The 21,677-nt window shown below is 34.9% G+C and overlaps 1 protein-coding gene across 1 annotated transcript in view; it reads left to right on the forward strand.

Annotated features, from left to right (window-relative positions):
- The first annotated feature begins 14 nt into the window (after positions 1 to 14).
- The window catches only part of LOC149800551 (uncharacterized), a 123,352-nt gene continuing 101,689 nt past the window's right edge, over positions 15 to 21,677 (forward strand). Inside the window, exons 1-5 of the mRNA XM_089954434.1 lie at positions 15 to 163; positions 4,623 to 4,752; positions 8,319 to 8,480; positions 12,599 to 12,679; positions 15,688 to 15,833. Coding sequence (XP_089810560.1) covers positions 4,690 to 4,752; positions 8,319 to 8,480; positions 12,599 to 12,679; positions 15,688 to 15,833 — 452 coding nt within the window. The 5' untranslated portion in view covers positions 15 to 163; positions 4,623 to 4,689. The remainder of the gene's footprint in view (positions 164 to 4,622; positions 4,753 to 8,318; positions 8,481 to 12,598; positions 12,680 to 15,687; positions 15,834 to 21,677) is intronic.

Genomic DNA, 21,677 nt, shown 5'->3' on the forward strand with positions numbered 1-21,677 from the left:
ACACATAGATGGGTTAGAGACCGAGCTAGCACGTGATCACTAGGTTCGTGAGGTTAACTCGTGATGTGATTTCCGGGTTTGTCGAGACTACGAGTTCATTATGTTTTCTGTTATGCTAGTAGTGGGATAAAAAGCCACCTGCTTTTTGTGTGTTGAATAACATGTAAGTTGACTACGTTGATCCTTAAATATTCTTGGCAATCTTATTACATATCCCATTGGTTGATTGTGCACTGAGCAGATGATATCGTCTTTTTGACAAGACCGAATGACAACAAAATTGCAATGGTGATGTTTTCATGGACGTATATGTATGGAATTTTAGAAGTAAATGGCTTTTATTATAAAAACGAAGGTGACGTTATATCCATTGGATCCCAACATTGAAACCATTAGCATGACTGGAGTACATGGGTTTAGCTAAAATATCACCATTCATTCATGCATCGGTAAAAACGTGATTAAGTTAAATTGTTACCATCGGTTGGTTTTCACTTCGATCCAAAATGCAAGTAAACTGGTACGGTTTGTTACGCTGTACCTTTAAGACATTAATGCCGGTATGGCTGTACCGGAAAGACGAGGTCGGTACCGTACTGTTAATGAGTGTACCTGCACATCTGCATGGTCTTAGGTCCTTGTAAGAGATACAGGTGTTGAGATCTTAATATTAAGAGACGCGTGATTGTATAGAATGAGTTTACAGATAGCACCGAGTTATACTTAATCCATTTTCAAGATTAGGCTGGGAAAACCTCTTGAAATGCAGGTATTTAAATGGAAATGGCATAAGTGGAAATTGTATGCTTCTGTTGTTTGCCTCAGGAGGAGTATGAATCATATCCAACTGCCTGTTTTCAAAAGTATTTACCAGGCAAGGTTGCAATCTAAAGGAAAAAACCTTGCAGGTCACGTGTGTGCATTTAGTACTCATTAAATTAAATAAAAGTTGTTGTTTTAAAATTTAATACTAAGTCTTTTTGATCCTGATTATTGAACCTCTGCATCTTAACTGTTGTCAGGAAATTTTCGTCAGAAAATTATTGATTTCTATGAACTTTTACAGTGGTGGCCACATACTAAACAGGGTCAGTATATGGTTGTTGTTGTTGTAGGGTTTAACGCCATTTTTCAGCACACGATAGGCTATATATGGCGGCCAGTATTAATGGTGGAGGAAGAACCCGGGAAAACCCCGGAAAGAACCACCGACCCACGAGAAGCTACTGGCAAGCTTTCTCACATACCCACATTGGCTGAATCCGAGACTTGAACCCACGCAGACAGAGGTGAGATGACAGAGATCTGTAATGGAGAGCGCTTTAGACCACTTGGCCACTCGGGGCCCCCACTATATGGTAGGTGGAATTTGTTTATCAACATGCATAGCTTTCATTGTGACATCTCATCACACAACATTCAGTCTGGATTGTACTGGATCACATGGTTAGGTTGATTTTGTCCAAAACTGTCCACATACTTTTATGTACTTCTTAGGGCATTTAAATAATAACCTTCCAGAGGGCCTTTCATTAGATTTAAAGTTGGAGGGTGAGTTGCCAAAGTAGGCGAGGGGTTTGGGGGATCTTCCTCAATGGGAATACAGGTGGGTTTATTTATGTAGCTGGGTGTAAGGTAGAAGTAGCTAGGTAAATCACCCAGATCCTGTCTGATAACGAAAGCCCTGCTTCCAAAGAAATAGGGATGTATGAGCATCCAAATGAAGTTTATTTTTGCCATTTAAAGGTATGTAGAATAAAATTCTAAAAAAATTACACCCATTTCTGAAATAATCAATGTTGAACACGTACATCACATGTATGACTTTTGCTATAGTTGAAGATTATTACCTCCCTTCATAAATTTCAACCCAAACTTTGTTCTATCTATGCAAACATTTGCAGTTTGGAAAAATAAAGGCACTGGCAAATGCAGTATTAAAGAAACACTATTTTTACTACATTTTTTAGTAATGTACGTTGTCAGGTTGCGATGCCAACGCTTGTGCAGGTAAAAATAAAAGTTGGGACATCTATATGGCATTCAATGTAAAATAATGGCTGATATTTTTTAACCATAATTTTAAAATTAAGAATTCAGATTTTGAAATGAAACGTTTTAGTAACAATTTATTTGTTATTAAGATTTTGTTTACACTTGTATTTAGAAATGATTGTATTTGCTACAAGTTACAACATTACAATAATAATAATAATGTCTACATTACATATTCTAATTTTAATTGCTAATCAAATTGCTTGCATGCTAAGTGCCATCTAAATATGATTTAAGCCTATATGTATCATTAAACCACTTCTGCTCAGACTGCATTATTGTCGAATGTTTAGCATATAATATAAAGATATTATAAATCTATAATCTACTTTGACTTATTTATGATTTAAAGAATGACATCTTTATGACATGATTTCGTTACTGTAGTTTTTTTTATCTCTTTGTTATTGTTTTTGCCTGTGGGAATGTTGTCATCACAACAATAATATTAGTCTTTATTTTACAATATTTTATTTTGATTTGTGTTCTTCATTGATATGGTAACATGAAATTATTGTCCTCTGAATATTTTAATTATTACTTTGGTGTTTAAATTACTTGATCTTTTAAATGTAGTCAAAACATTAACATTTTAATTGTTACTTAATTATGAATTTAAAAAAATATAAAGCCATTTTATTCACATTACATTATTTTGGAATTTATGGCATATAACTCACAAAATAATAATAAAGTCAACTTACATTACGTTAATATCATTGAGATAATATTTTCACTGTAGTTTCATCTCGTTATCTTAATTTACTCAGTTATATTGCTTTATATCTTGCATATTGTATGCAGTTTGGTTTGAAATGTGTAAGGTGTAATGCAGGGATCGTCCTGGGCTTCGCCAGTGTCGCAAATTGCGATTTTTTTTCCTTATTGGCGACAAAAATATCCCATCTGGCGATTTTTTTGGCGACATACTTTTTGGTTATTTAATTTGTACATACAATCATGGATTTGGACTGAATAAATTTAAAGCCAGAACGAAAGGAAGCCACAAACTTGACTAAACAATGCATTGGAATCAATCTGTTACACAAATGATCCTTTGTTCTTATTGACAACCCTATCTTTACAGTGCATTGTTACATCATAATCTGCTTATGCTGACATCTGGGCTGAGTACTGTATGCTACGATACAGTCAATCATGCTACCGCACTATACCTACAACTGACCGACTTCTGAAGATGCGAATAGAACAGATACAATTAATTGTATGGCTAATCCTTCTGTTTTTTTTATACATATACCAATACAATAGTTTTGTTGAACCTTCATAGAAAACCGATAACCTTTGAAGTACCGACTACTGTGTATAAATACAAAGCAAATGGAAAAAATCTCAATCACAATTACATCTGTCGCCAGTGCAGCATTATACTTTATTGATCTTTTCCTTTTGCCGTCAGTCCCGTGTTACGGCTGCAGAGACTTAAACTCCGCAACAAGAAATAGCAAAAAAAAACAGTTTTGCATAATTAATAATAATTATTTATTTCTCAAAATACAGGAGTGAAAGAATCCCTAAATTGGGTGTGAATTTACGCTTATATATACGGTCCAATATTGCCAGGTGTTGACTCGTGTAAGTTTCATTCGTGGGAATGGAGATCCTGTTTTTCTTGTTGAGAAAATTTATACAGCATTCAGTGATCATTCTTGGGATTTAGGAAGCAATTCGCTACAAGCTTTGTGAAGCTAGCCATAAAAGGGGGGGGGGGCTGCTGAGAGGCTACTGGTGTCACATGTCAGCACTGAGGACTGTGAACGTGGATTCAGTAAGATGAACCTCATAAAAACTGACATCAGAAATAAACTCTGCATCTCATCTCTCGAGAATTTAATGAGAATTAGCATGTACAGATGTGAAAAATTAGACTTTGAAACTGCATTCAGCAAGTGGGCAGCCCTAAAATCGCGACGGATCTTCATGTAACACTTTGTAACATTTTGTTAATGCTTGTTGTAATTAAAGTATTAACTAATCCATCTTTTGTAATTTTCATTGCCTGTTACATTAATAGACTAAATTAACACTTGGAAAAATGTACACTACTTTTTTTGGCGACACTTTTCGAAAATTGGCGACAAAATATTGAGGTTGGCGATTTTTTTGGCGACAGCTTTTTAAAAGCCAGGACCATCCCTGGTAATGGGATAAATAGTCCTGTAATTGTATCTTTCAAAGACAATGTGGGATACAACTCATAAACAGGCTGTAGTTATTGTAATAATGGGTCAGTACATTTTCATCAGCATACCTGCTACAAAGAAATAGAGAGGTATCGTACCCCTTGTGCCCCTTTTGGTGCACCCCTCTACCCTCATGAATTGCAAGAGTAGCATTTTTTAAAATGTTATAGTGGCCAGTTGTAAACTTGATATATAGACATCAGAGACTGATTGCCAAATGTTTTCTCAGGGAAAAACTATAAGAATTAAAAATAATTAATACAATTATTTTTACTATCTTTACTTTTCTTAAAACCATTGACTCAGTAAACTTGCTTCACAATATGATCGTCATAATCCATGACTATGTACATCCACTTTCAGATGAAACCTGCCACTTTAGTTACTGTAGCTGATCATGAAGTGAAGTATAACTTGGATTTACCATAAAATGGGTGATTTGCAAAAATCTCAAGATTATCAGAGTTTCAGAAGTTCAGTTCCACAGAAGAAGGTAAGATAAGTATCCTAAAACTTAAATCTTTGATGGCTGTGTTTCTGTTTAGATCTTGTTTATGAACACCTACTGCTGTATCTTACAGGACCTTCCATTAGATTTAAAGTTGGAGGGTGAGTTGCCAAAGTAGGAATGGGGTTTGGAGGACCTCCCCCAATGATAACTTTTTTTTAAGTAGCCTTGTGCACAGTAAAAGTAGCCAGTTAAATCACCCACCTACCAACTAATTAGGAGAGCCCTATCTTTACCATTCCTTTTTGGCAGTTTAATGCCTTTTCTCTTTTAATCCTTATTTTACCTCTCTGTGCTTCTTTAATGTGTAATCCCAACTAGGATTGGCCAATATTTGGTCACTTTTGCTGCAATGATTATGTCATCATGTTCATTGGTTTTATTGTGGTTGTGGTTAAATGTTCTACTTTTGCTATTTTTCTCTTTACATGTTCATGGATTCTGTATATTGTATTGCACCTACCCATGTACTTGTACCAGTCCTATCTGGCAGTTTAACTACTTTTGCTATTATTTACTTCTTCATGGATTTTTTATATTGGATGCCTTGGATTTCACCATGAAGAGCAAACAGTTCTCATTTTGCTGCATATCCAATTGCCCCACTGACAATAAGATTATAGAGATAGAAGATTTATGTTTAGGTTTTGTTCAAGTGTTTCATTTGATTTTATTTCCATAACCTTTCCTGGATTCCATACATGCAAATCATTATGCTTTTGTAGCAGTTGTTATGTAGGGGTAAATCCAGATTCGAATTTTAGGGAGAAGTGACTTCATTTGGACAGAACAGGGACAGGTATGAGCTGAATAGGGAGAAGTGGAAGCAAAGCAGAATATGCAATATATATGTGTGTGAGTATTGCTTCGGTGGCCTTGTGGTTAGAACGTCTGCCTTGGATGCGGGAGGTAACAGGTTCAAACCCCGGCCAAGTCATACAAAAGACTTATAAAAATGGTACTAATAGCTGCCTTGCTAGGTGCTCAGCATTAAGAGGTGGTGTTAGGACTGGTCAGCCTGGTGTCAGGATAATGTGAATGGGTGGGGCAACATGCTACATGTCTGCAGCATGCTAGACATCATAAACTGCCACACTACAGACATTGTAGCAATATGACTGAATTTTTGAAAAGCTACATTAAAAATCAGTTAAAAGATGACTGGAAATGTTAGAACTGCTGGATATTTTTAAACTTCAAAACATGTCCATAAAAAACATAGGACAAAACAACACCACTTTACAAACTTTATTAAAAGAAGAATAGGAGAGTTATGTACTGTATCACATATTGAGCACATGATTGTCATGCTAGTTGCAGAGTTCATGACTTGATGATCATTCAGCAATAGTTAGATGTTAAATAATTTGCTCTTATGTTTTGTGTTTGTATTCTGGTTCTAATCCATATGGATTTTGCCCATTTGTGAAATGAATTTTGACCAGCTGCAGATACGAGTTAGTAGCAAAAACAAAAGTACATTTTTCATAGTGAAATGTAATTATGGCATGTTATGGATTACACATTTTTATGCTTGTTAATTACACATATCTTTCTCGGGGTTGGCATGTATGGGATTCTGTTTATAGTTTGTAGTGGTTTTTTTCCTGAATGTATAACGCCCCATATGTGTCCCAGGTGGCCATGTGATCTTAAACATTAGCCATACCAATTACTCCATCTCATCTCCATCTGCATGGTTTCAAATCTTGGACACGGCTGTTGTGGGTATGTGAGAAAGCTTGCCATTAGCTTCCCTTGGGTTGGTGGTTCTTGTCGAGATATTCTCAGGATTTTCTTGGATTTTTCCTCTACCAGTTATACTGACTGCCATGTATAGCCTATCCTGTGCTGAGAAATGGCATTAAACATAAAACAACAATCCCTTAAAAATTTAATGAATCCTTTCTTAAATTTAGAGAATGCACAAAAATTGCACTCAATTTGTCATCAGCGTTATGAAACCTGTGGCATCAATATTAACAAAGCACAATCTGATCATATAAGTGCTTAACTTTGGATAATCAAATGCCAGTCATGTTCTTGCTTGATGACTTTTGCAATTGAACATCTGTATTTTGTAGGTTATTACAGACATCATTGCCTTCCATCTTGAATTTCATTGGGATTTGAGATTTGAACTGAGATTCACTTAAAACTTTTCATTGATAGGACTTGTGTTTCTACTTCTTGGATTATTTTTGGATTTATTTCGCAATACTGTAAGTCGTTTTTTCTCATTTTTCACTTTCTATCCTAGGGAAATAAATTATTTGTTAAATTTTACAAAGCTTGTTGTCTTCACTCTTTTCTGTTCCTTATTTTAAGAGCATAGACTCATAACAGAACATATGCAATATATATATATATATATATATATATATATATATATATATATATATATATATATATATATATGATTCTCTTTAGGTTGTTTTTTGTTCAGTTTTCTGAAGTAAACTTATCTTTAGAGACTTAAAGACACCATTAATTTGTATAATTACCATAAATACCCGCTCACAAGTCATGTCCAACTGCACATTGCACAAACCCTGATTTGCCATCACATAATGTACTGGCAGTTCTGGGTCTGTGTAGTTTATTAGGAGTAATCAGTAGAACAAACAATATAGATCTTTATCAACCAGCACATGATGTGTTGGCAGATCAGGGTCTATGATGCTCACAGTTTGGCTTGACATATAAACAGATATATGTGGTACACAACATATAGCTCTCTGAATTTCTTTCGACTTTCATCCCATGTTTTTAGAGAATTCTTTTTTTTCTTACTTACATTTAATTTATTTTATGTGGTTGATTTTTGTCCATGATTGAGGGGTGTGGCGAGTTTTTGCATACCTGAGTTTTGTTATGACTGTGATTGATTGTTGTGAATGGGGTTCTTGCCTGTCTGACTTTTGTCATTATTTTAAGAAGTACAAGATGTTTACTAGAATTTGTGTTCAAGAATATGTGGAATTGTCTGTTGAAAATTTTTGTTTTCCAGAACAGTATGTTGTGTCATATGTCACATGGAGTGGGTATCTATATATGAAGGAGATTTGGTAAACATTTATTCATTCCTGTTTCATGTCATTCTGTGGAAATATGTGATCAGTGTTTGTAGTTGTATTCTGATATAATTTAGGAGGAATTATTTTTCAAAATTATTCATTGGAATTACAAAGAATTCATTTACTTTTTGGACTGAAACACTACATTCGGATTAATGAGAATTCAGTCAAAGATATTCTGGGTTGTATCATTGTGGTACATCAGGACATTCAAGACTTGATTCATGAGGACAGTCGAGACTATTAGAATTCATTCAGAGTGATCTTTACTTCTGGACTTGTGATAGGACATTTAGGGTTGTTTGGGATTTAATTCACAATACTATAGGTGTCTTTTAGGTATTCACTTTGTAACTTAGAGAAATAAGTTATTTGTTCATTACTAAATTTGTTTGTTTCACTTCTTTCTATTACTGTTCATAGTTTAAGACCTAGAGTCATAACAACTCAAATAATGTAATCTTGTCATTGCAGTTGATTGTAGATGATGATGATAAAAAAGAATGGACATTATATGATGCTGGGCCCCGAAATGTCCGATGCCCAATTGTATGTCTTCCTCCAGCCAGTGGCACTGCAGATGTATTCTTCAAGCAGATTTTAGCATTGTCTTCTAAAGGTTATAGGGTCATATCAGTAAGTAATATGCAAGAGTTATTGATTTCATAAATGGATGCCAGCATGTATTTTGTTTCAAGTTTAAAGAAGGCAGAAGTATCATAATTTGTTTTATGATTGAAAATCATATACAGTAGTCTTTCATGGATCTTCATTGATGGCATTTTTAAAGAACAAAGAAGGTAACTAAAGGACATTGCAGCACATTGGGAAAATTGTGTCAAGATGTTTTTTTTAGTTCTACTGGTCATCAACGAGAAGTTATTGATGGTCTTTTGTCTATCACATGTCATTGCTTGCAATATCGTAATTTTAGTTATGTAAAACTACCAAATCAGTTGCCACATAAACAAGCATTTTAATTTTGAGTTTCTAAAAGTTCAGAAAATGACAGTTGAAAATATTTCAATGTTAGTATGAAACAGTCCCCTTTATTGTACATGAGAGCACATGCACAAGTGTCGTCACACCATAGTGTTTATCTGTACAAACCACAATAGTCACTGATGGTTTTGACTTTACCAGTTTTTGTTGAATTGATCATTCTAGTAGCAGTTGATTCATTTTTTAATACCAGTTTGTAATTAACAGTAATGTAAGCTAGGTACCATCAGTAAAAATTAATTAAAGTGTATAGTTTCTGCTGTGCTTTTGTGAAGTTGTATGGGCAAAATACATGGTGTTTTGATGAAGAACAGCACATAAACCTCAAGAAGCATAGTCATCTTTGAAAGTGTGTCCATGTATTTTCCTGTTGATTTACATTACATTAATGAGCACCATTTTCATGGATCACCTTCAAAGGCTGTAATACATTTATCCTGGGGATACAATACTTCTCACTGTTCTGAATTGATGGAGCATCTCAGAAGCATAAATTATAGTCACTGAGTATACATCTAAGAAATAACAGGCTGAAGTCCATTTCTCTTTCATTATATAGTAAGGCAAAGTTTTTATTTTCTAGCAACTTAAGTGCTCACTTTAATTGGTAGTGTGAACCATGACTTGTGTATAATAATGCCCTAACATTGAGAGATCCATTAAGTAATAAATGGGGGCACATTGATCAGACGGAACATAATGGGTTGATTTCCAAGTTTATTCATATAATGTTTTTGTAGGACTTCAAACATGAAAATTCAGGTGTCCAAAAACTTGAAATTGAGTACATAGAAAAGTGTGTACACGGTTTTGAAAACTTGAGTTCAGGTCCACAAACAGGAGGTCCTGGAACTTACACTGAGCTCTGATTTATAGGTTAAGTTTTAACTTAAAGCCTTTTCATTTTGAATGCTGACCCTGCATTTTTGGCATCCAGGAAAATTTAAGTACAGCATCTGATATTTTGTCAATAAATTTATTCACAGGTAAGATGGCCTTCCTTTTCACTAAAATAAGTGAAAGTTGTGCATCTTAAAGTTGGTAGTCTTGTTGGTATTTAACAGGATCTACTTTGGATGCTGGAATTGATTCCTTCTTCCATTTGAATAAAAGGGGAGATTTGTTTTTCCTTCTTTCATATTGGGAGATTTAGTGAAGAAACTGAAGAAAGACTTGTCATCATTATGCACAATGGTCTTGCATTTGGTATGCTTTTTGAAACATTTTTTAGAATCTCCAGAAAGGCACATATGAGAATAGACCTTGGGCAAAATCATCTACTAAAGGAACTTAATAATGTGTCAAAATGAATAGATCACTGATATTCAAAGAGCTGACTGGAGGAATTTTGAAAATGGACTCCAGGGATCCACTTTTGCCAAAACTGAGTCAGGCACATAGGAACAAATTGACAGATCTTTGAAAACTGAGAATTCAGAACCAAAATGTTTTGGAAACAAGAACTCTGACTTCATAGAAAATTAAATTATTAACCTCGTCCGGTCTAGACAAAAAGTAATCAACTGGTGCTAGTTCACCCTATTTTTGTGCATAACAGCGCACAGATTTTAAACGAAATAACACAAAGAGCTAAAAGCAACAAATTTTGTAAAATTTAAGAAATAATTTATTTCTCTTGAATACAAAGTGAAAAGTTAGAAAGAATTTACAATATTGTGAATTAAGACTCAGTGTATCACAAGCCCAAATATATGAAGTTCCACCTGAATTCCAGTGGTATTCTAGACAAGTTCCAATATTAAATATGTTGATGTGCAGGTAGTCTTGAATGTGGTAATGTACCAATATCCTGGATTGTGATGATGTGCTAAGTCTTTTGGGTATCACAGTATTATCATCCCAGAATGTTCTTGTCTGTTCTATAATTCCTGGTTAATGTTTCGTCCCAAGAATATTATTGGTGAGCACTTCATATTTCTAGTGAACAATAATTTGATTAAGTAACCAACATTATATATATATATATATATATATATACTAAGACACAATAGTAGAACCAGGATGAGGGTCAAAACTTCATTTCTAGAAGATGTTAAGTTGTTAGCAAGATAAAGTCTGTTACTAAAATTATGATAAGAACATGGGAAACATCAGGTAGACAAGGTGTTTCCATGGGGAACACCTGTGTCCTTGACTCAAATTAACCCTTTACCTCATAGAGCAAAGTTACCCAGTGCAGTGCGCTATAAATAGAACACCTGTTACCTATACGACTCTATACACATAGGCCTGCCTGTTACCTGTTAAGCAATGTAGTGTATGTTACGTTTAACTGCAATTTTAACCATTTTACAGCTTTCACGGAAGAATTTTTTATGTGCTTTAAAATCTTGAGAGAACTCGTTCACCATCAAGTCAGTGAAGCCGCGTGACCAACCATAGTTGCCATTTTGCATACTCGAAATTTACAAGTTTTTTGTCCGCATCTACATCACTAAGTCATTTGAATTTGATAATTTATATCAGAGCCTTTACCTAAGTTATTCAAGCTTTCATAGTTGTGATTCTAATTGTGAAAACTTCGTTAAGTATTGAATGAAATCCACGACCTCCATTTTGGAGAGTGGAGATTACAACCCAGTTACTTTAAATAGCAGATTTCGACCAGAGTATGAACAGTGACCACGTGATCTGACGTAATTGTCATTCGCAGAAATGAATATAGTATCTAATAGGGGGTTTTCCCCGAAGGCGACACTACGAAAACCCGCTTAAAATGGCTGATGTTTACAGCAGGCATCAAAAGGTGCTTCCATGCGAATGGTGTAGAGGCGTCCAAAGATGCTTGCGTGAGGTAAAGGGTTAAGATAAACATGTTTACCTTGATAATGATCTGAATATTTAGTCCACACTAATAGAACACATGTACATCTTCATCCATGAACATTAACGTTATAAGGAGGTTCATTACATAATACAAATGGCAGTTATGGACTCAAATTTCACCGATTTTTTTTTGCTAAGTTGCAGTTTTAGAACCTGAAGCCATTTGTAGAAGGTTCTAAAACTGCAACCTGGAAACTATCATGCACAGAAATGTTTTACAAGATTTTATTTCTTTTGTTATATTTCATAAACCATGGCAGAAGAATTTCAGACCATAAATTTCCAAGTGTCAGAGGCAATCCTTGCCAGTGGCATCATGACATCTGGAATATGGTCATGTATGATGATATAACAGTCAGCATGGCTTACCATATGGCAGATGTTACAGCAGACAAGACTACCTGTATTCACTGAAGTGGGATCATTAAATATAAGCCAGTATAAATAAGATAATCAAAATTTATCATGTAATTGAATTTTCCATCATCACTCAATCTATGACAAAAGAGGTACTGATTTGCCATTGTTATTGCAAGGTAGTGAGAAAGAAAGTACATGTCAGAACAGAAACTGGCATAGTGTTTTCGTAGTGGTGCATTGCAGTGACATCACTGAACTTGCTGTTCTTTTAGTATTGCAAGGTAGCTTAGTGACAGTGACAGTAAACGAGTTAAATGGGTACTATGTCTGTTAATTCCCAGATTCCTTACCATTGGGAAAATAAATAAAGTACAGCTTAAAGAAGTAAGCACTAGGTTTGGTTTCTTGGTGAGGTTTATATTGAGCAGGATTTATTATGTTGGTTTTTAAGAATAGGTAGAAAGCAAGATAAGACAGTCATTTGTATGTTTGGATATTGTTTACTTACAGATGTCAATATATTTTTTTATGTTAAACCTATCCAGGTTGAGTATCCTGTTTACTGGACCATGAAAGAGTTTCTAGAAGGTTTTAGGAAGCTTCTAGATCACCTACAGATAGACAAGGTATGAAAGTCCACATTTATTTACAACAGAAAACTGCTCTTACATTAAACGTTTTTACAGTGGGGTGGACAACAGAAACAACAGTTACACATGAGGGTCCTTTTGGAACAAGGGGACATTTTTTGTTACCAAAAGACTTTGGAACATCATCTTTATGTAATAAAGAAAACAGCAAAGAACATTTATTTATGCATATTTAACTGATACATTAATATAAAGCTATAGATAAACAGAGTATTTGCATATTTTACTCAGATAAATTGGTGAACATCAACACCTTTTTTAGTGTGTTCAAAGATATATAAAGCTATAAAATTCTTTCAGTATGTTTATTTATATATATATATATATATATATATATATATATATATATATATATATATATATATATATATATATATAAAACAGTTAAATTTGATACACTTACTCCAAAGTTATCTGTATATTTCTTCTGCTCTACATACAATCAATGTTTCAATGTTTCATTATTGTGTATTCATTCTGAATAAACTAAGTTATTGGGACAAGTTCTGATTGTTCTGTGCATGTATGAAATGATAGTATTTGATCAAGGTGAAAATATTCATCAAACTGGGCCCACTAATTGAGTATCCAAATGTATTCCTGTCCACTGGGCCCACTAATTGAGTATCCAAATGTATTCCTGTCCACTGGGCCCACTAATTGAGTATCCAAATGTATTCCTGTCTCTAAAGCATGATCAACATGTTCATGATTGTATAAGTTGTATGATGTTTGTAAAATATCATATCAAATTTTCCAACAATCCAGCTGGTTCCAAACCGGGGGGGGGGGTAAAAAAAATAGCCAATTCATTAAAATCATATTTAGAGCTCTTTAAAATGTATGAAATAAAGGCAAAAATGGTCAGTCTTAATGTTTATGTCATTGCAGCTTTGTAATTGTATATTGGAGTAGCCACCTTAAAATTAAGAGTATAAGACAAAGTTGATTCAACAATAAAACCAAAAGTATATATTAGTCTTGTAAAAGTATATGTGTCATCTGGAAGAGTAGATAGTACTTTTGTTGGCAGCCAGTTGATAATGAAAGAGCTGCATTGAATTGTTTGTGAATTGGTAATTTCAGCTTGGTGATGACATTTTTTTTTACAATACTGTTTATTCATATGACATAGATATTTATATGTTGATATTGAAGTAATGTTTTAGTAAATATAGTAATTTTGCTAAAGAAAATTGTATGTTTTACTGACATTGTCACATGACCAGGCAATGATGATGGAGTTTACTGTTAGTGTAGGTCACATGATCAGGCAGTGATGATGGAGTTTACTGTTAGTGTAGGTCACATGATCAGGCAGTGATGATGGAGTTTATTGTGGGTTATAAAATCAGTAAGTTTCATTATCAGTTAAAAAGATGTGTTATGGGTGGATATCATTTGATTGGATAACTAGTCTTCCATGCGGCTCTTTTATGGCTTACTTAGCAATGGTAGGAAATGGTGTTGTCACTGGGGGTGATATCACATTTAAAAAAAGATGTAAAAGATGAGCTTAGTTTAACTCAATCCCAGAAATAGAATGAATCTAACCCAGCAGACAGATACTATGGTTAGAAGAAATTCGCAGAGGTGAGGATGAAGAGAGGTCAGCTAGAATAGTCTAAATGGGTGCCCAAGCAATGTGGACAAGACAGCAACTGTCAGAAAGAAACAGCACATAGAGAGATGTTTAGCAATATGAACCACAGTGAATCTGTTTCCTGCATAGGTCTGTGTATGATCTGTCCCATCACCAGCAAATCTTTATCAGTGGAACCTGACAGATGATCCCACATGCCTGTTTTGCCAGGAAAATGGCACACTTGAGCATATTATGTCATTATATCATATTGCTTTGAAGACATGACTGTGTCACAGGCACACATGTAGTGTTAAACATGACACATAAGCTGGGCAGCAAGTTAAAAGACTTACCAGTCCCACTTAAACTAGCCACTGAGTGGGAAAATGTGCTGGTCAATTGATCATTTTAACTGTTGATATTTACAATGACTGAATTCAGTTACTATAAGACACCCAGATGTACATGTGGTCATTATAAGAGGACATCAAAAGAACAACTAAAAATGTGGTGCCAGATATTACATGAAATGGACTTTACTGGTAATTTGTGGATAAAATTTCTTAGAGCAGTTGGGTCTTTTTAAAGTTCAAAACATGTTTGATCAGAGAAAGGACAATCTGTCACTGCTTTAGAAATCTGTAAAGAAGATTATGAGAGTGAAGCAGTCGGATTGAGGACAGAATCTGTGGACTTGACAATCATTCGGCAAAAGTTATAGCCATGTATTGATGTAGACTAATTAATGTGAGTGTTGAATGTGAATAATTTTTAAGTATGTTTTGTGCTTGTATTCTGGTTCTAATCCACATGGATTTTGCCAATTTCTGCTTTCTATTTTAACCTGCAGATCCATGTTAGTAGTAAATATAAATGACATTTTTTATACGGTATTGTGGCATATATTTACCATGATGTTGTAGATTTAACAAAGGCTGTTTAACCATAGGATAACTATGTAGCTGTATAGCTGAACAGCCTTAACTAATCTGAGTAATATATAGATTATTTATTTTATGCTCAGATTGTGCTGTTTGCCAATTATATTAGCAAAAATTATGCTTATACTTTTCTCAGGGTTGGCATGTATGCTTTTTTTTATTCTCAATTTTTTAAAATGAAATAACATTAAAACTATATATATTGCCATAGATTCCATTTCTGAAATACCTGTCTGAGTCAGGTGGCTGCTTTTAGCAGGGCATAATTAGAGTGGGTTTGACACTTGTGTTAGATTGTAGCAGACCTAAGTGACATCTACAGAAGTTAACAATGACTTGTTCATGATAATTAGTTCACATTTTTCCCACCAGTTATTCCTTTTCCCATTTCTTTGACTACTTGATTTAATTAGTTATTGCTTATTTTTGTTAATGAATATTTTGTCTGTTCTTTTCAGGTGCATATATTTGGTGCTTCATTAGGAGGATTTTTGGCTCAGAAGTTTGCTGAACATACCCATAAGAATCAGAGAGTGGCCTCCCTTATCTTATGCAATGGATTTTATGATACTTCAATTTTCAATCAAACAAATTCAGCACCCACGTAAGTAAAGCAAAGATCATATTATTAATCTGTGAAGGATCTTATGTGATTGCTTATTAATCAACTACGTGTTGTAGACAAAGCTGGAATTATGTGGTTCTGCCCATCTGGATGCTTGTGTGCCTGTATATGTGCAATTATGAGTATGGTTGCACAATATCTCCTTAAGCATCCAAGATAGCTTCTTCAAACCTTCAGATATGATTAATAGTTGTCTGTGGATATGCACAGCAGGTTTAGAAATACATTGCATTCCCTAGTGGCAGGAGTAGGGGTGGGTGTGTTTTTACATGAATTTTAAATAACTTTCACATGATGAGTTAACATTTCAAAGAGTTCATGTACGTGATCACTGACCCAGATGTCAACACCTGTCAGATGGGAGTGGGTTGAATTGATTGAGACCCCTTCTATATTCTATAGTTTTAGTAATTGCGTCATAATATAGAAACTATTGAGATCCCCATCTTACAACAATATATACACTTCCTTGGCAAGGGCATCTGATATTTGCTCTGGAGTATTACTCATAACTTTCATGAGTAAATGATTCATTACTTGTATCCTCATCATATAACCATATATGCACTCAGTGGGCATGACAAAAAGTTTTAGGTATGAAACAAAACTTGGCCCCTGAATCTTATTTTTAGCAACAGACTTGTCTAAAGGGGCACAGATTTGGGCAAAGTGGGGGAAGTGTTGGATATTACAAACTTGATGAAATTTATGAAACAAACTACTATTCTATGCTTTTACAATGATTGTGTTTGTTTATTCTCTTCAAGCTGTAATTAATTCATAGAATCAAAGACATTTTTGATTAGGCAGGATGAACTCCTCAGTTTCAAATGTACTTGTGAGTATGTTAGTGAGGAATATTAAGGATGTCTTCAAATTAAGTATGAGTATCCGTATCCAGGTCCAAATTTTGCAAAGTGGAAACATCTGGTCCATTTATGAATGAAACATATTAAAAAATTCATATACCAATGATATTTTTTCTACTACACAATTCGTATGCATATATGTTTTTTCATTAAATTCATTATCCAATCATAATACCTTAGGAGAACTAATCCTACCTTGCAAAATCCACCCTCCCAGGCTATAATTTCTAGGTAGAAAGAGAAGTGGCAGTTAGAGTGATCTCTCTTGATACAGAGATGGGTACCAATTACTGGGAATGCCCCTGTTACTATTATTGCTCATATTCAATAGATTTCTGTCTACAGCAATAGAGGCCTTGAAGTTCATACAAGTACATGTATTCTGAAAGTCTTTCTACCTTAAACAGATTGGAGAAGTTTTCTCTTGAAAAGCTTACTCCAGCTATAAATTTCCAACTTGTTCTTTTCTTAACACAGCACAGTTTGCCCTTGTTTGTATCTGCGTGGTTCACTAGTCCATTCCATCACATTGCTGTAGCTGTATTTAATGTGCAGGTATTGTATGTACTTTAGAAAACAATTATAATAGCTGTATAATTTCTGCAGCAGTAAGATACATACAGGTAAGTTTTCTGTACATACTCTAGTGATAGCATCCACTTTTAAGTTGTTATAAGTGATGCTGGTGATTTTACATGTATAGGCAGTCAGTTGTCATTTCCTGCAGGTAGCTTTTTATTTTAATTGATGCTAGGGCATCCATTTAGTAAGTATAAGTAGCCTGCTCAGGATGTCCTACGAGCATGGTGAGCTGCCACCTTTGAATTTCTTCCCCAGTTACATTGCAGATGGTTCAGGAGATGTCAGAGTTGCCATATTTATACAGAGATGATGAAATTTACTCTCAAGCTGCTTTGTCTTTATGAGAGAGAAGACTGCCTTCTGGGCTTCACTCAAGGAAGTCTTTTTCTGGCTGTCACCAGAGTTTAGTCCTTCCTTCTCCATAAATTATTCTGGGCTAATGTTCCAACATTTGTTGAGTTGTTCATTGAAAAGAACAAACAAGCATTTAAATTGTTTCCACAGTCTGGTATAGTTACTGACCTTTTGGGTTGTTTACATTGACAAATACAGGAGTCTGGTGTCAATTCTTTTTCTCACAGTGAGACCCTTCCTCTAACTTTATTAGGAGGATATATAAGACCCACACTCCATATTTTCATATGGACACCCCAACAGTTGGCTGAGACATTGCATCATTGGGGGGGGGGAGGGTGACAAGACTGAAATATCAAGACAGTGGGTTTTATGTTGGATACAGTATCAATGGCTATCTTCTAACAAGATGTAGTGATATGACTGACAAAATGTTAAGGCTAAATTAAAAATCCAACACACACACACACACACAAGCTGAACACAGTTTATCATCTCCATCCCTCCCACAAAACATGTATGGGATTCCTTTCTGGAATGTGCTGCATATTAAACAAAGCTGCCCAGCACATGCTGGCCAAAGCAATAACAGCAGCTACTAACTTAGAAAAGGCAGAAAGAGAGACACTGCTCTTTACCTCTGCCATGTCATTACGGATCACTGCCATCTCACCCCTGTCTGCGTGGGTTCGAGTCTAGGATTCTGCCAATGTGGGTATGTGAGAAAGCTTGCCAGTAGCTTGTCGTGGGTCAGTAGTTCTTCCCAGGGTTTTCCTGGGTTCTTCCTCCACCATTACTACTGGCTGCCATGCATAGCCTATCGTGTGCTGTAAAATGGCGTTAAACCCTACAACAACAACAACAACAATGCCATCCGTAATGATCACCATCACAGCCATTATTATCTGATCTTCTCTTTAATGGCCAGAGTGAGGAAGTACAAAAACAAGCTACCAAAGAGATCATTTTCCCTCAGACACAGCTTCAGCCACAGAGGAGGGACTTCGAGGAAATCAACAAATGAATAAAAAGTACTCTTCAGAGACATAAGCACACTTGGAAGCAGTCAAAATGACATTACTACAAGAGAAGACCAGTTCTCAAGAATCAAAATGGACAAGAGGCAGAGAGAAAGAGATTGTTTTTGCCTGCATTGCACTTTAAGCCATCATCCCTATAATGAAAAATAACATTGTTTTCATACTGCCCTTCATAGTAACCATACTACAGCAAGAAAGCAATGACCTTCTCCAGCCAAGGTCAGTACCAATTGCTCAATGTAAATTCACCAGGTTTTTATTTGAGAAAGATGCAGATATCAAAATGGGTTTTAAATGACAATCCAGAGAGAGATTGCTCAATCATTGTGCACTTACAAGATACGTATCTAAATGTCAGCATTTACATAGCTTCCTGTAAGATCATGTAGTTTGGTTAGAAAGACACTCCCATTCTGACCCAGCATCAATCCCAGGGTATTCATGTCTGATGGCACATGTCATTACTACCTCCATGGCAGCAACATCAAACTACCTGAAATATATTCCTCAGAAACATCGGATGACATTTGTGTTTGGAGCAAACCATGATATTCCTTGCTATTCTCTTTTTAACCTTGATTAATTATCAACAGGGATAAAGAAAACCTCATACCATCTCTACATTTTTGTTTGCATCTAGGTATGACTTAGAAGGCCCTCCACTTTCAAAAAGTATGAAGCAAAATGGAGAATTTTCACACATTGGTGTGAACAAGACGAAATTGCACTGGTGAGTGCTGCAGTACCTCAGATATCTAACTTCCTACAGCACCAATCATAATAAAAGACTACTATTCCATGATCTCTGGCATGCTGCTTCATCATGAAAAAGAAAATATTAGACAAATTGAAAACCTATTCAGTCTTCTGGCACAGGGGGTGGTCAACTAACTACCTCTTTTTGTACAGCCCGCAAGCTAAGAATGGCTTTTACATTTTCAAATTCTTTAAAAAATACACTCTATAACGGAACGGCCAATTGCCAAGTTTTGTGATGTTGCGACTGAGGAGGCATGAGAAAGGCAGTATAGGTTGCTATTGTAGCTTCGCATTCACATGCTGATTGGTGGTGACCTCTGCAGTGACATTGTGACACCACACAGTTATAATTCAGCAGCATTTCCAGTGCCACATGTTCACTGTTCTGCGACATTTTGTTCTCGTTTTATTACCCATTCATATCCATCATGTCACTTTCAAAACCAGAAAAGAAGAGAAAAGTGGATTTCGAATGTCGTGTTTTTAAGGCAGAATGGAGTGTGAATTACTTTGTTACAGAATTAGATGACAAAGCATTGTGTTTATTGTGCATTGACACCATAGCTATACTAAAAGAGTACAATATTCGGCATCATTGTGAGTCAGAGCACTCGAAACTATATTCTCAACTCACAGGAAAGCAATGATCAGAAAAATTGGAAACTTTAAAACGGAATATTTCATCACAATGCAGTTTCTTCATGAAAATGAAAAATGAAAATGAGGCTGTAACTAAAGTAAGTTTATGAGTAGCTCATTTATTAGCTAAGGAAGGAAAGCTGTTTACTGATGGTGAGTTAATTAAATCATGTTTGATTGTAGCAGCCGAAGAAATGTGTCCAGGGAATGTGGATTTATTTGAATCTATCAGCCGTTTGGTGAGAACAGTTGCTTGAAGAGTTGAGGAAATTGGGACCAACATCATTAGCCAATTAAATAAGAAGACAAATGATTTTGAGCGGTTTTCCTTGTCTCTTAATGAGTCGACAGACATTACTGATACTGCTCAGTTGCTGATGTTTATTCGAGGAGTCAGTGTATTATATAAGATATGGAAATGTATACCTTAAAAAAATTATGCATCTTGGTTTCCAATTTTGCAAGTTGTCCCATGTGTACAAAATTGTCTGCTACCCAACATGTCAGCTTGCCGCTAGAACGGGATTCTCACAAAATTTCCTGGCCAATACTCTGTTTCTAAATTCTTTAGTAATTTTTCCCCATAAACAAGACGTTCTACATAACACCCTATTTATTGTTGTTTCTCTTCCACATAATAGCTTACTTTTTTTAATATAAAATATTGAATTTTACTTTAACAAATTACAAGATCGGTTTACTTGGCTTAATATTGCTTGCCATTTATTGGAATTGTTACGTTGAATTTCTGACATAAACAGTCCAAAGTAAAGTATTTCATTTATATATCCCGATGGATAAACATTACATCTTTTCAAAGCTGTGCGCAGAATTGGCCAACATAATGCGAGTCATGAAAACACGGTTGTGGTATCCCGTGTGTCCAAAATTAATATTATTTTAAACAGAATATTATGGTGACAATTGCCTCTTTTCAAATGGTAAGCATTGTAGTATTTTATTTTCGTCAATCGGTTGAATTCGGTTTGCGTTTTGCTTCAGTATTGGAGAAAGAAACCTTAGGTGTGCAGAAATGCCAGACAACATTGTATATGTTTAAAAAAAACTATATGAGCTCCTGTATCAATACATGTTTGGGGACTGGTTTAAGGAATTACAATAAGACAAGTTGATTTTACAGAAAATTCAGTCCTCGTTTATACAACAGTATATAATTTTGAAGGTCTTTTGTCAAAATTAAAATCAACCCTTTTGAAAATGTTTTTTAAATGATGGATTTTTAACCAGATCATCTTAAGGAGATTAGGTTGTTTGAAAAATCTTGTTTGGGATTTTATTGGCACAGATAAATTCAGGGTTAAACTCTTTTCGTTACAATGCAAAATTCTAATTATTTGCATTTTTTTTCTTCATACTCTAATAGGAAAAGTTACTTTCTATGAGATGCATTTATATATATATATATATATATATATATATATATATATATATATATATTGCTATAGAATTCTTTTGTATTAAATGTTTGAAAGGAAACAAAACATAATTCTAGTTATGATGTTCTCACTTAGCAACATAATGCAGCAAAATAAAGTTAGAATTTTTATTCTGTACATTGA

This window comes from Sinohyriopsis cumingii, chromosome 4, assembly GCF_028554795.1.
Source record: "Sinohyriopsis cumingii isolate HCF-2022 chromosome 4, ASM2855479v2, whole genome shotgun sequence".
NCBI lineage: Eukaryota > Metazoa > Mollusca > Bivalvia > Unionida > Unionidae > Sinohyriopsis > Sinohyriopsis cumingii.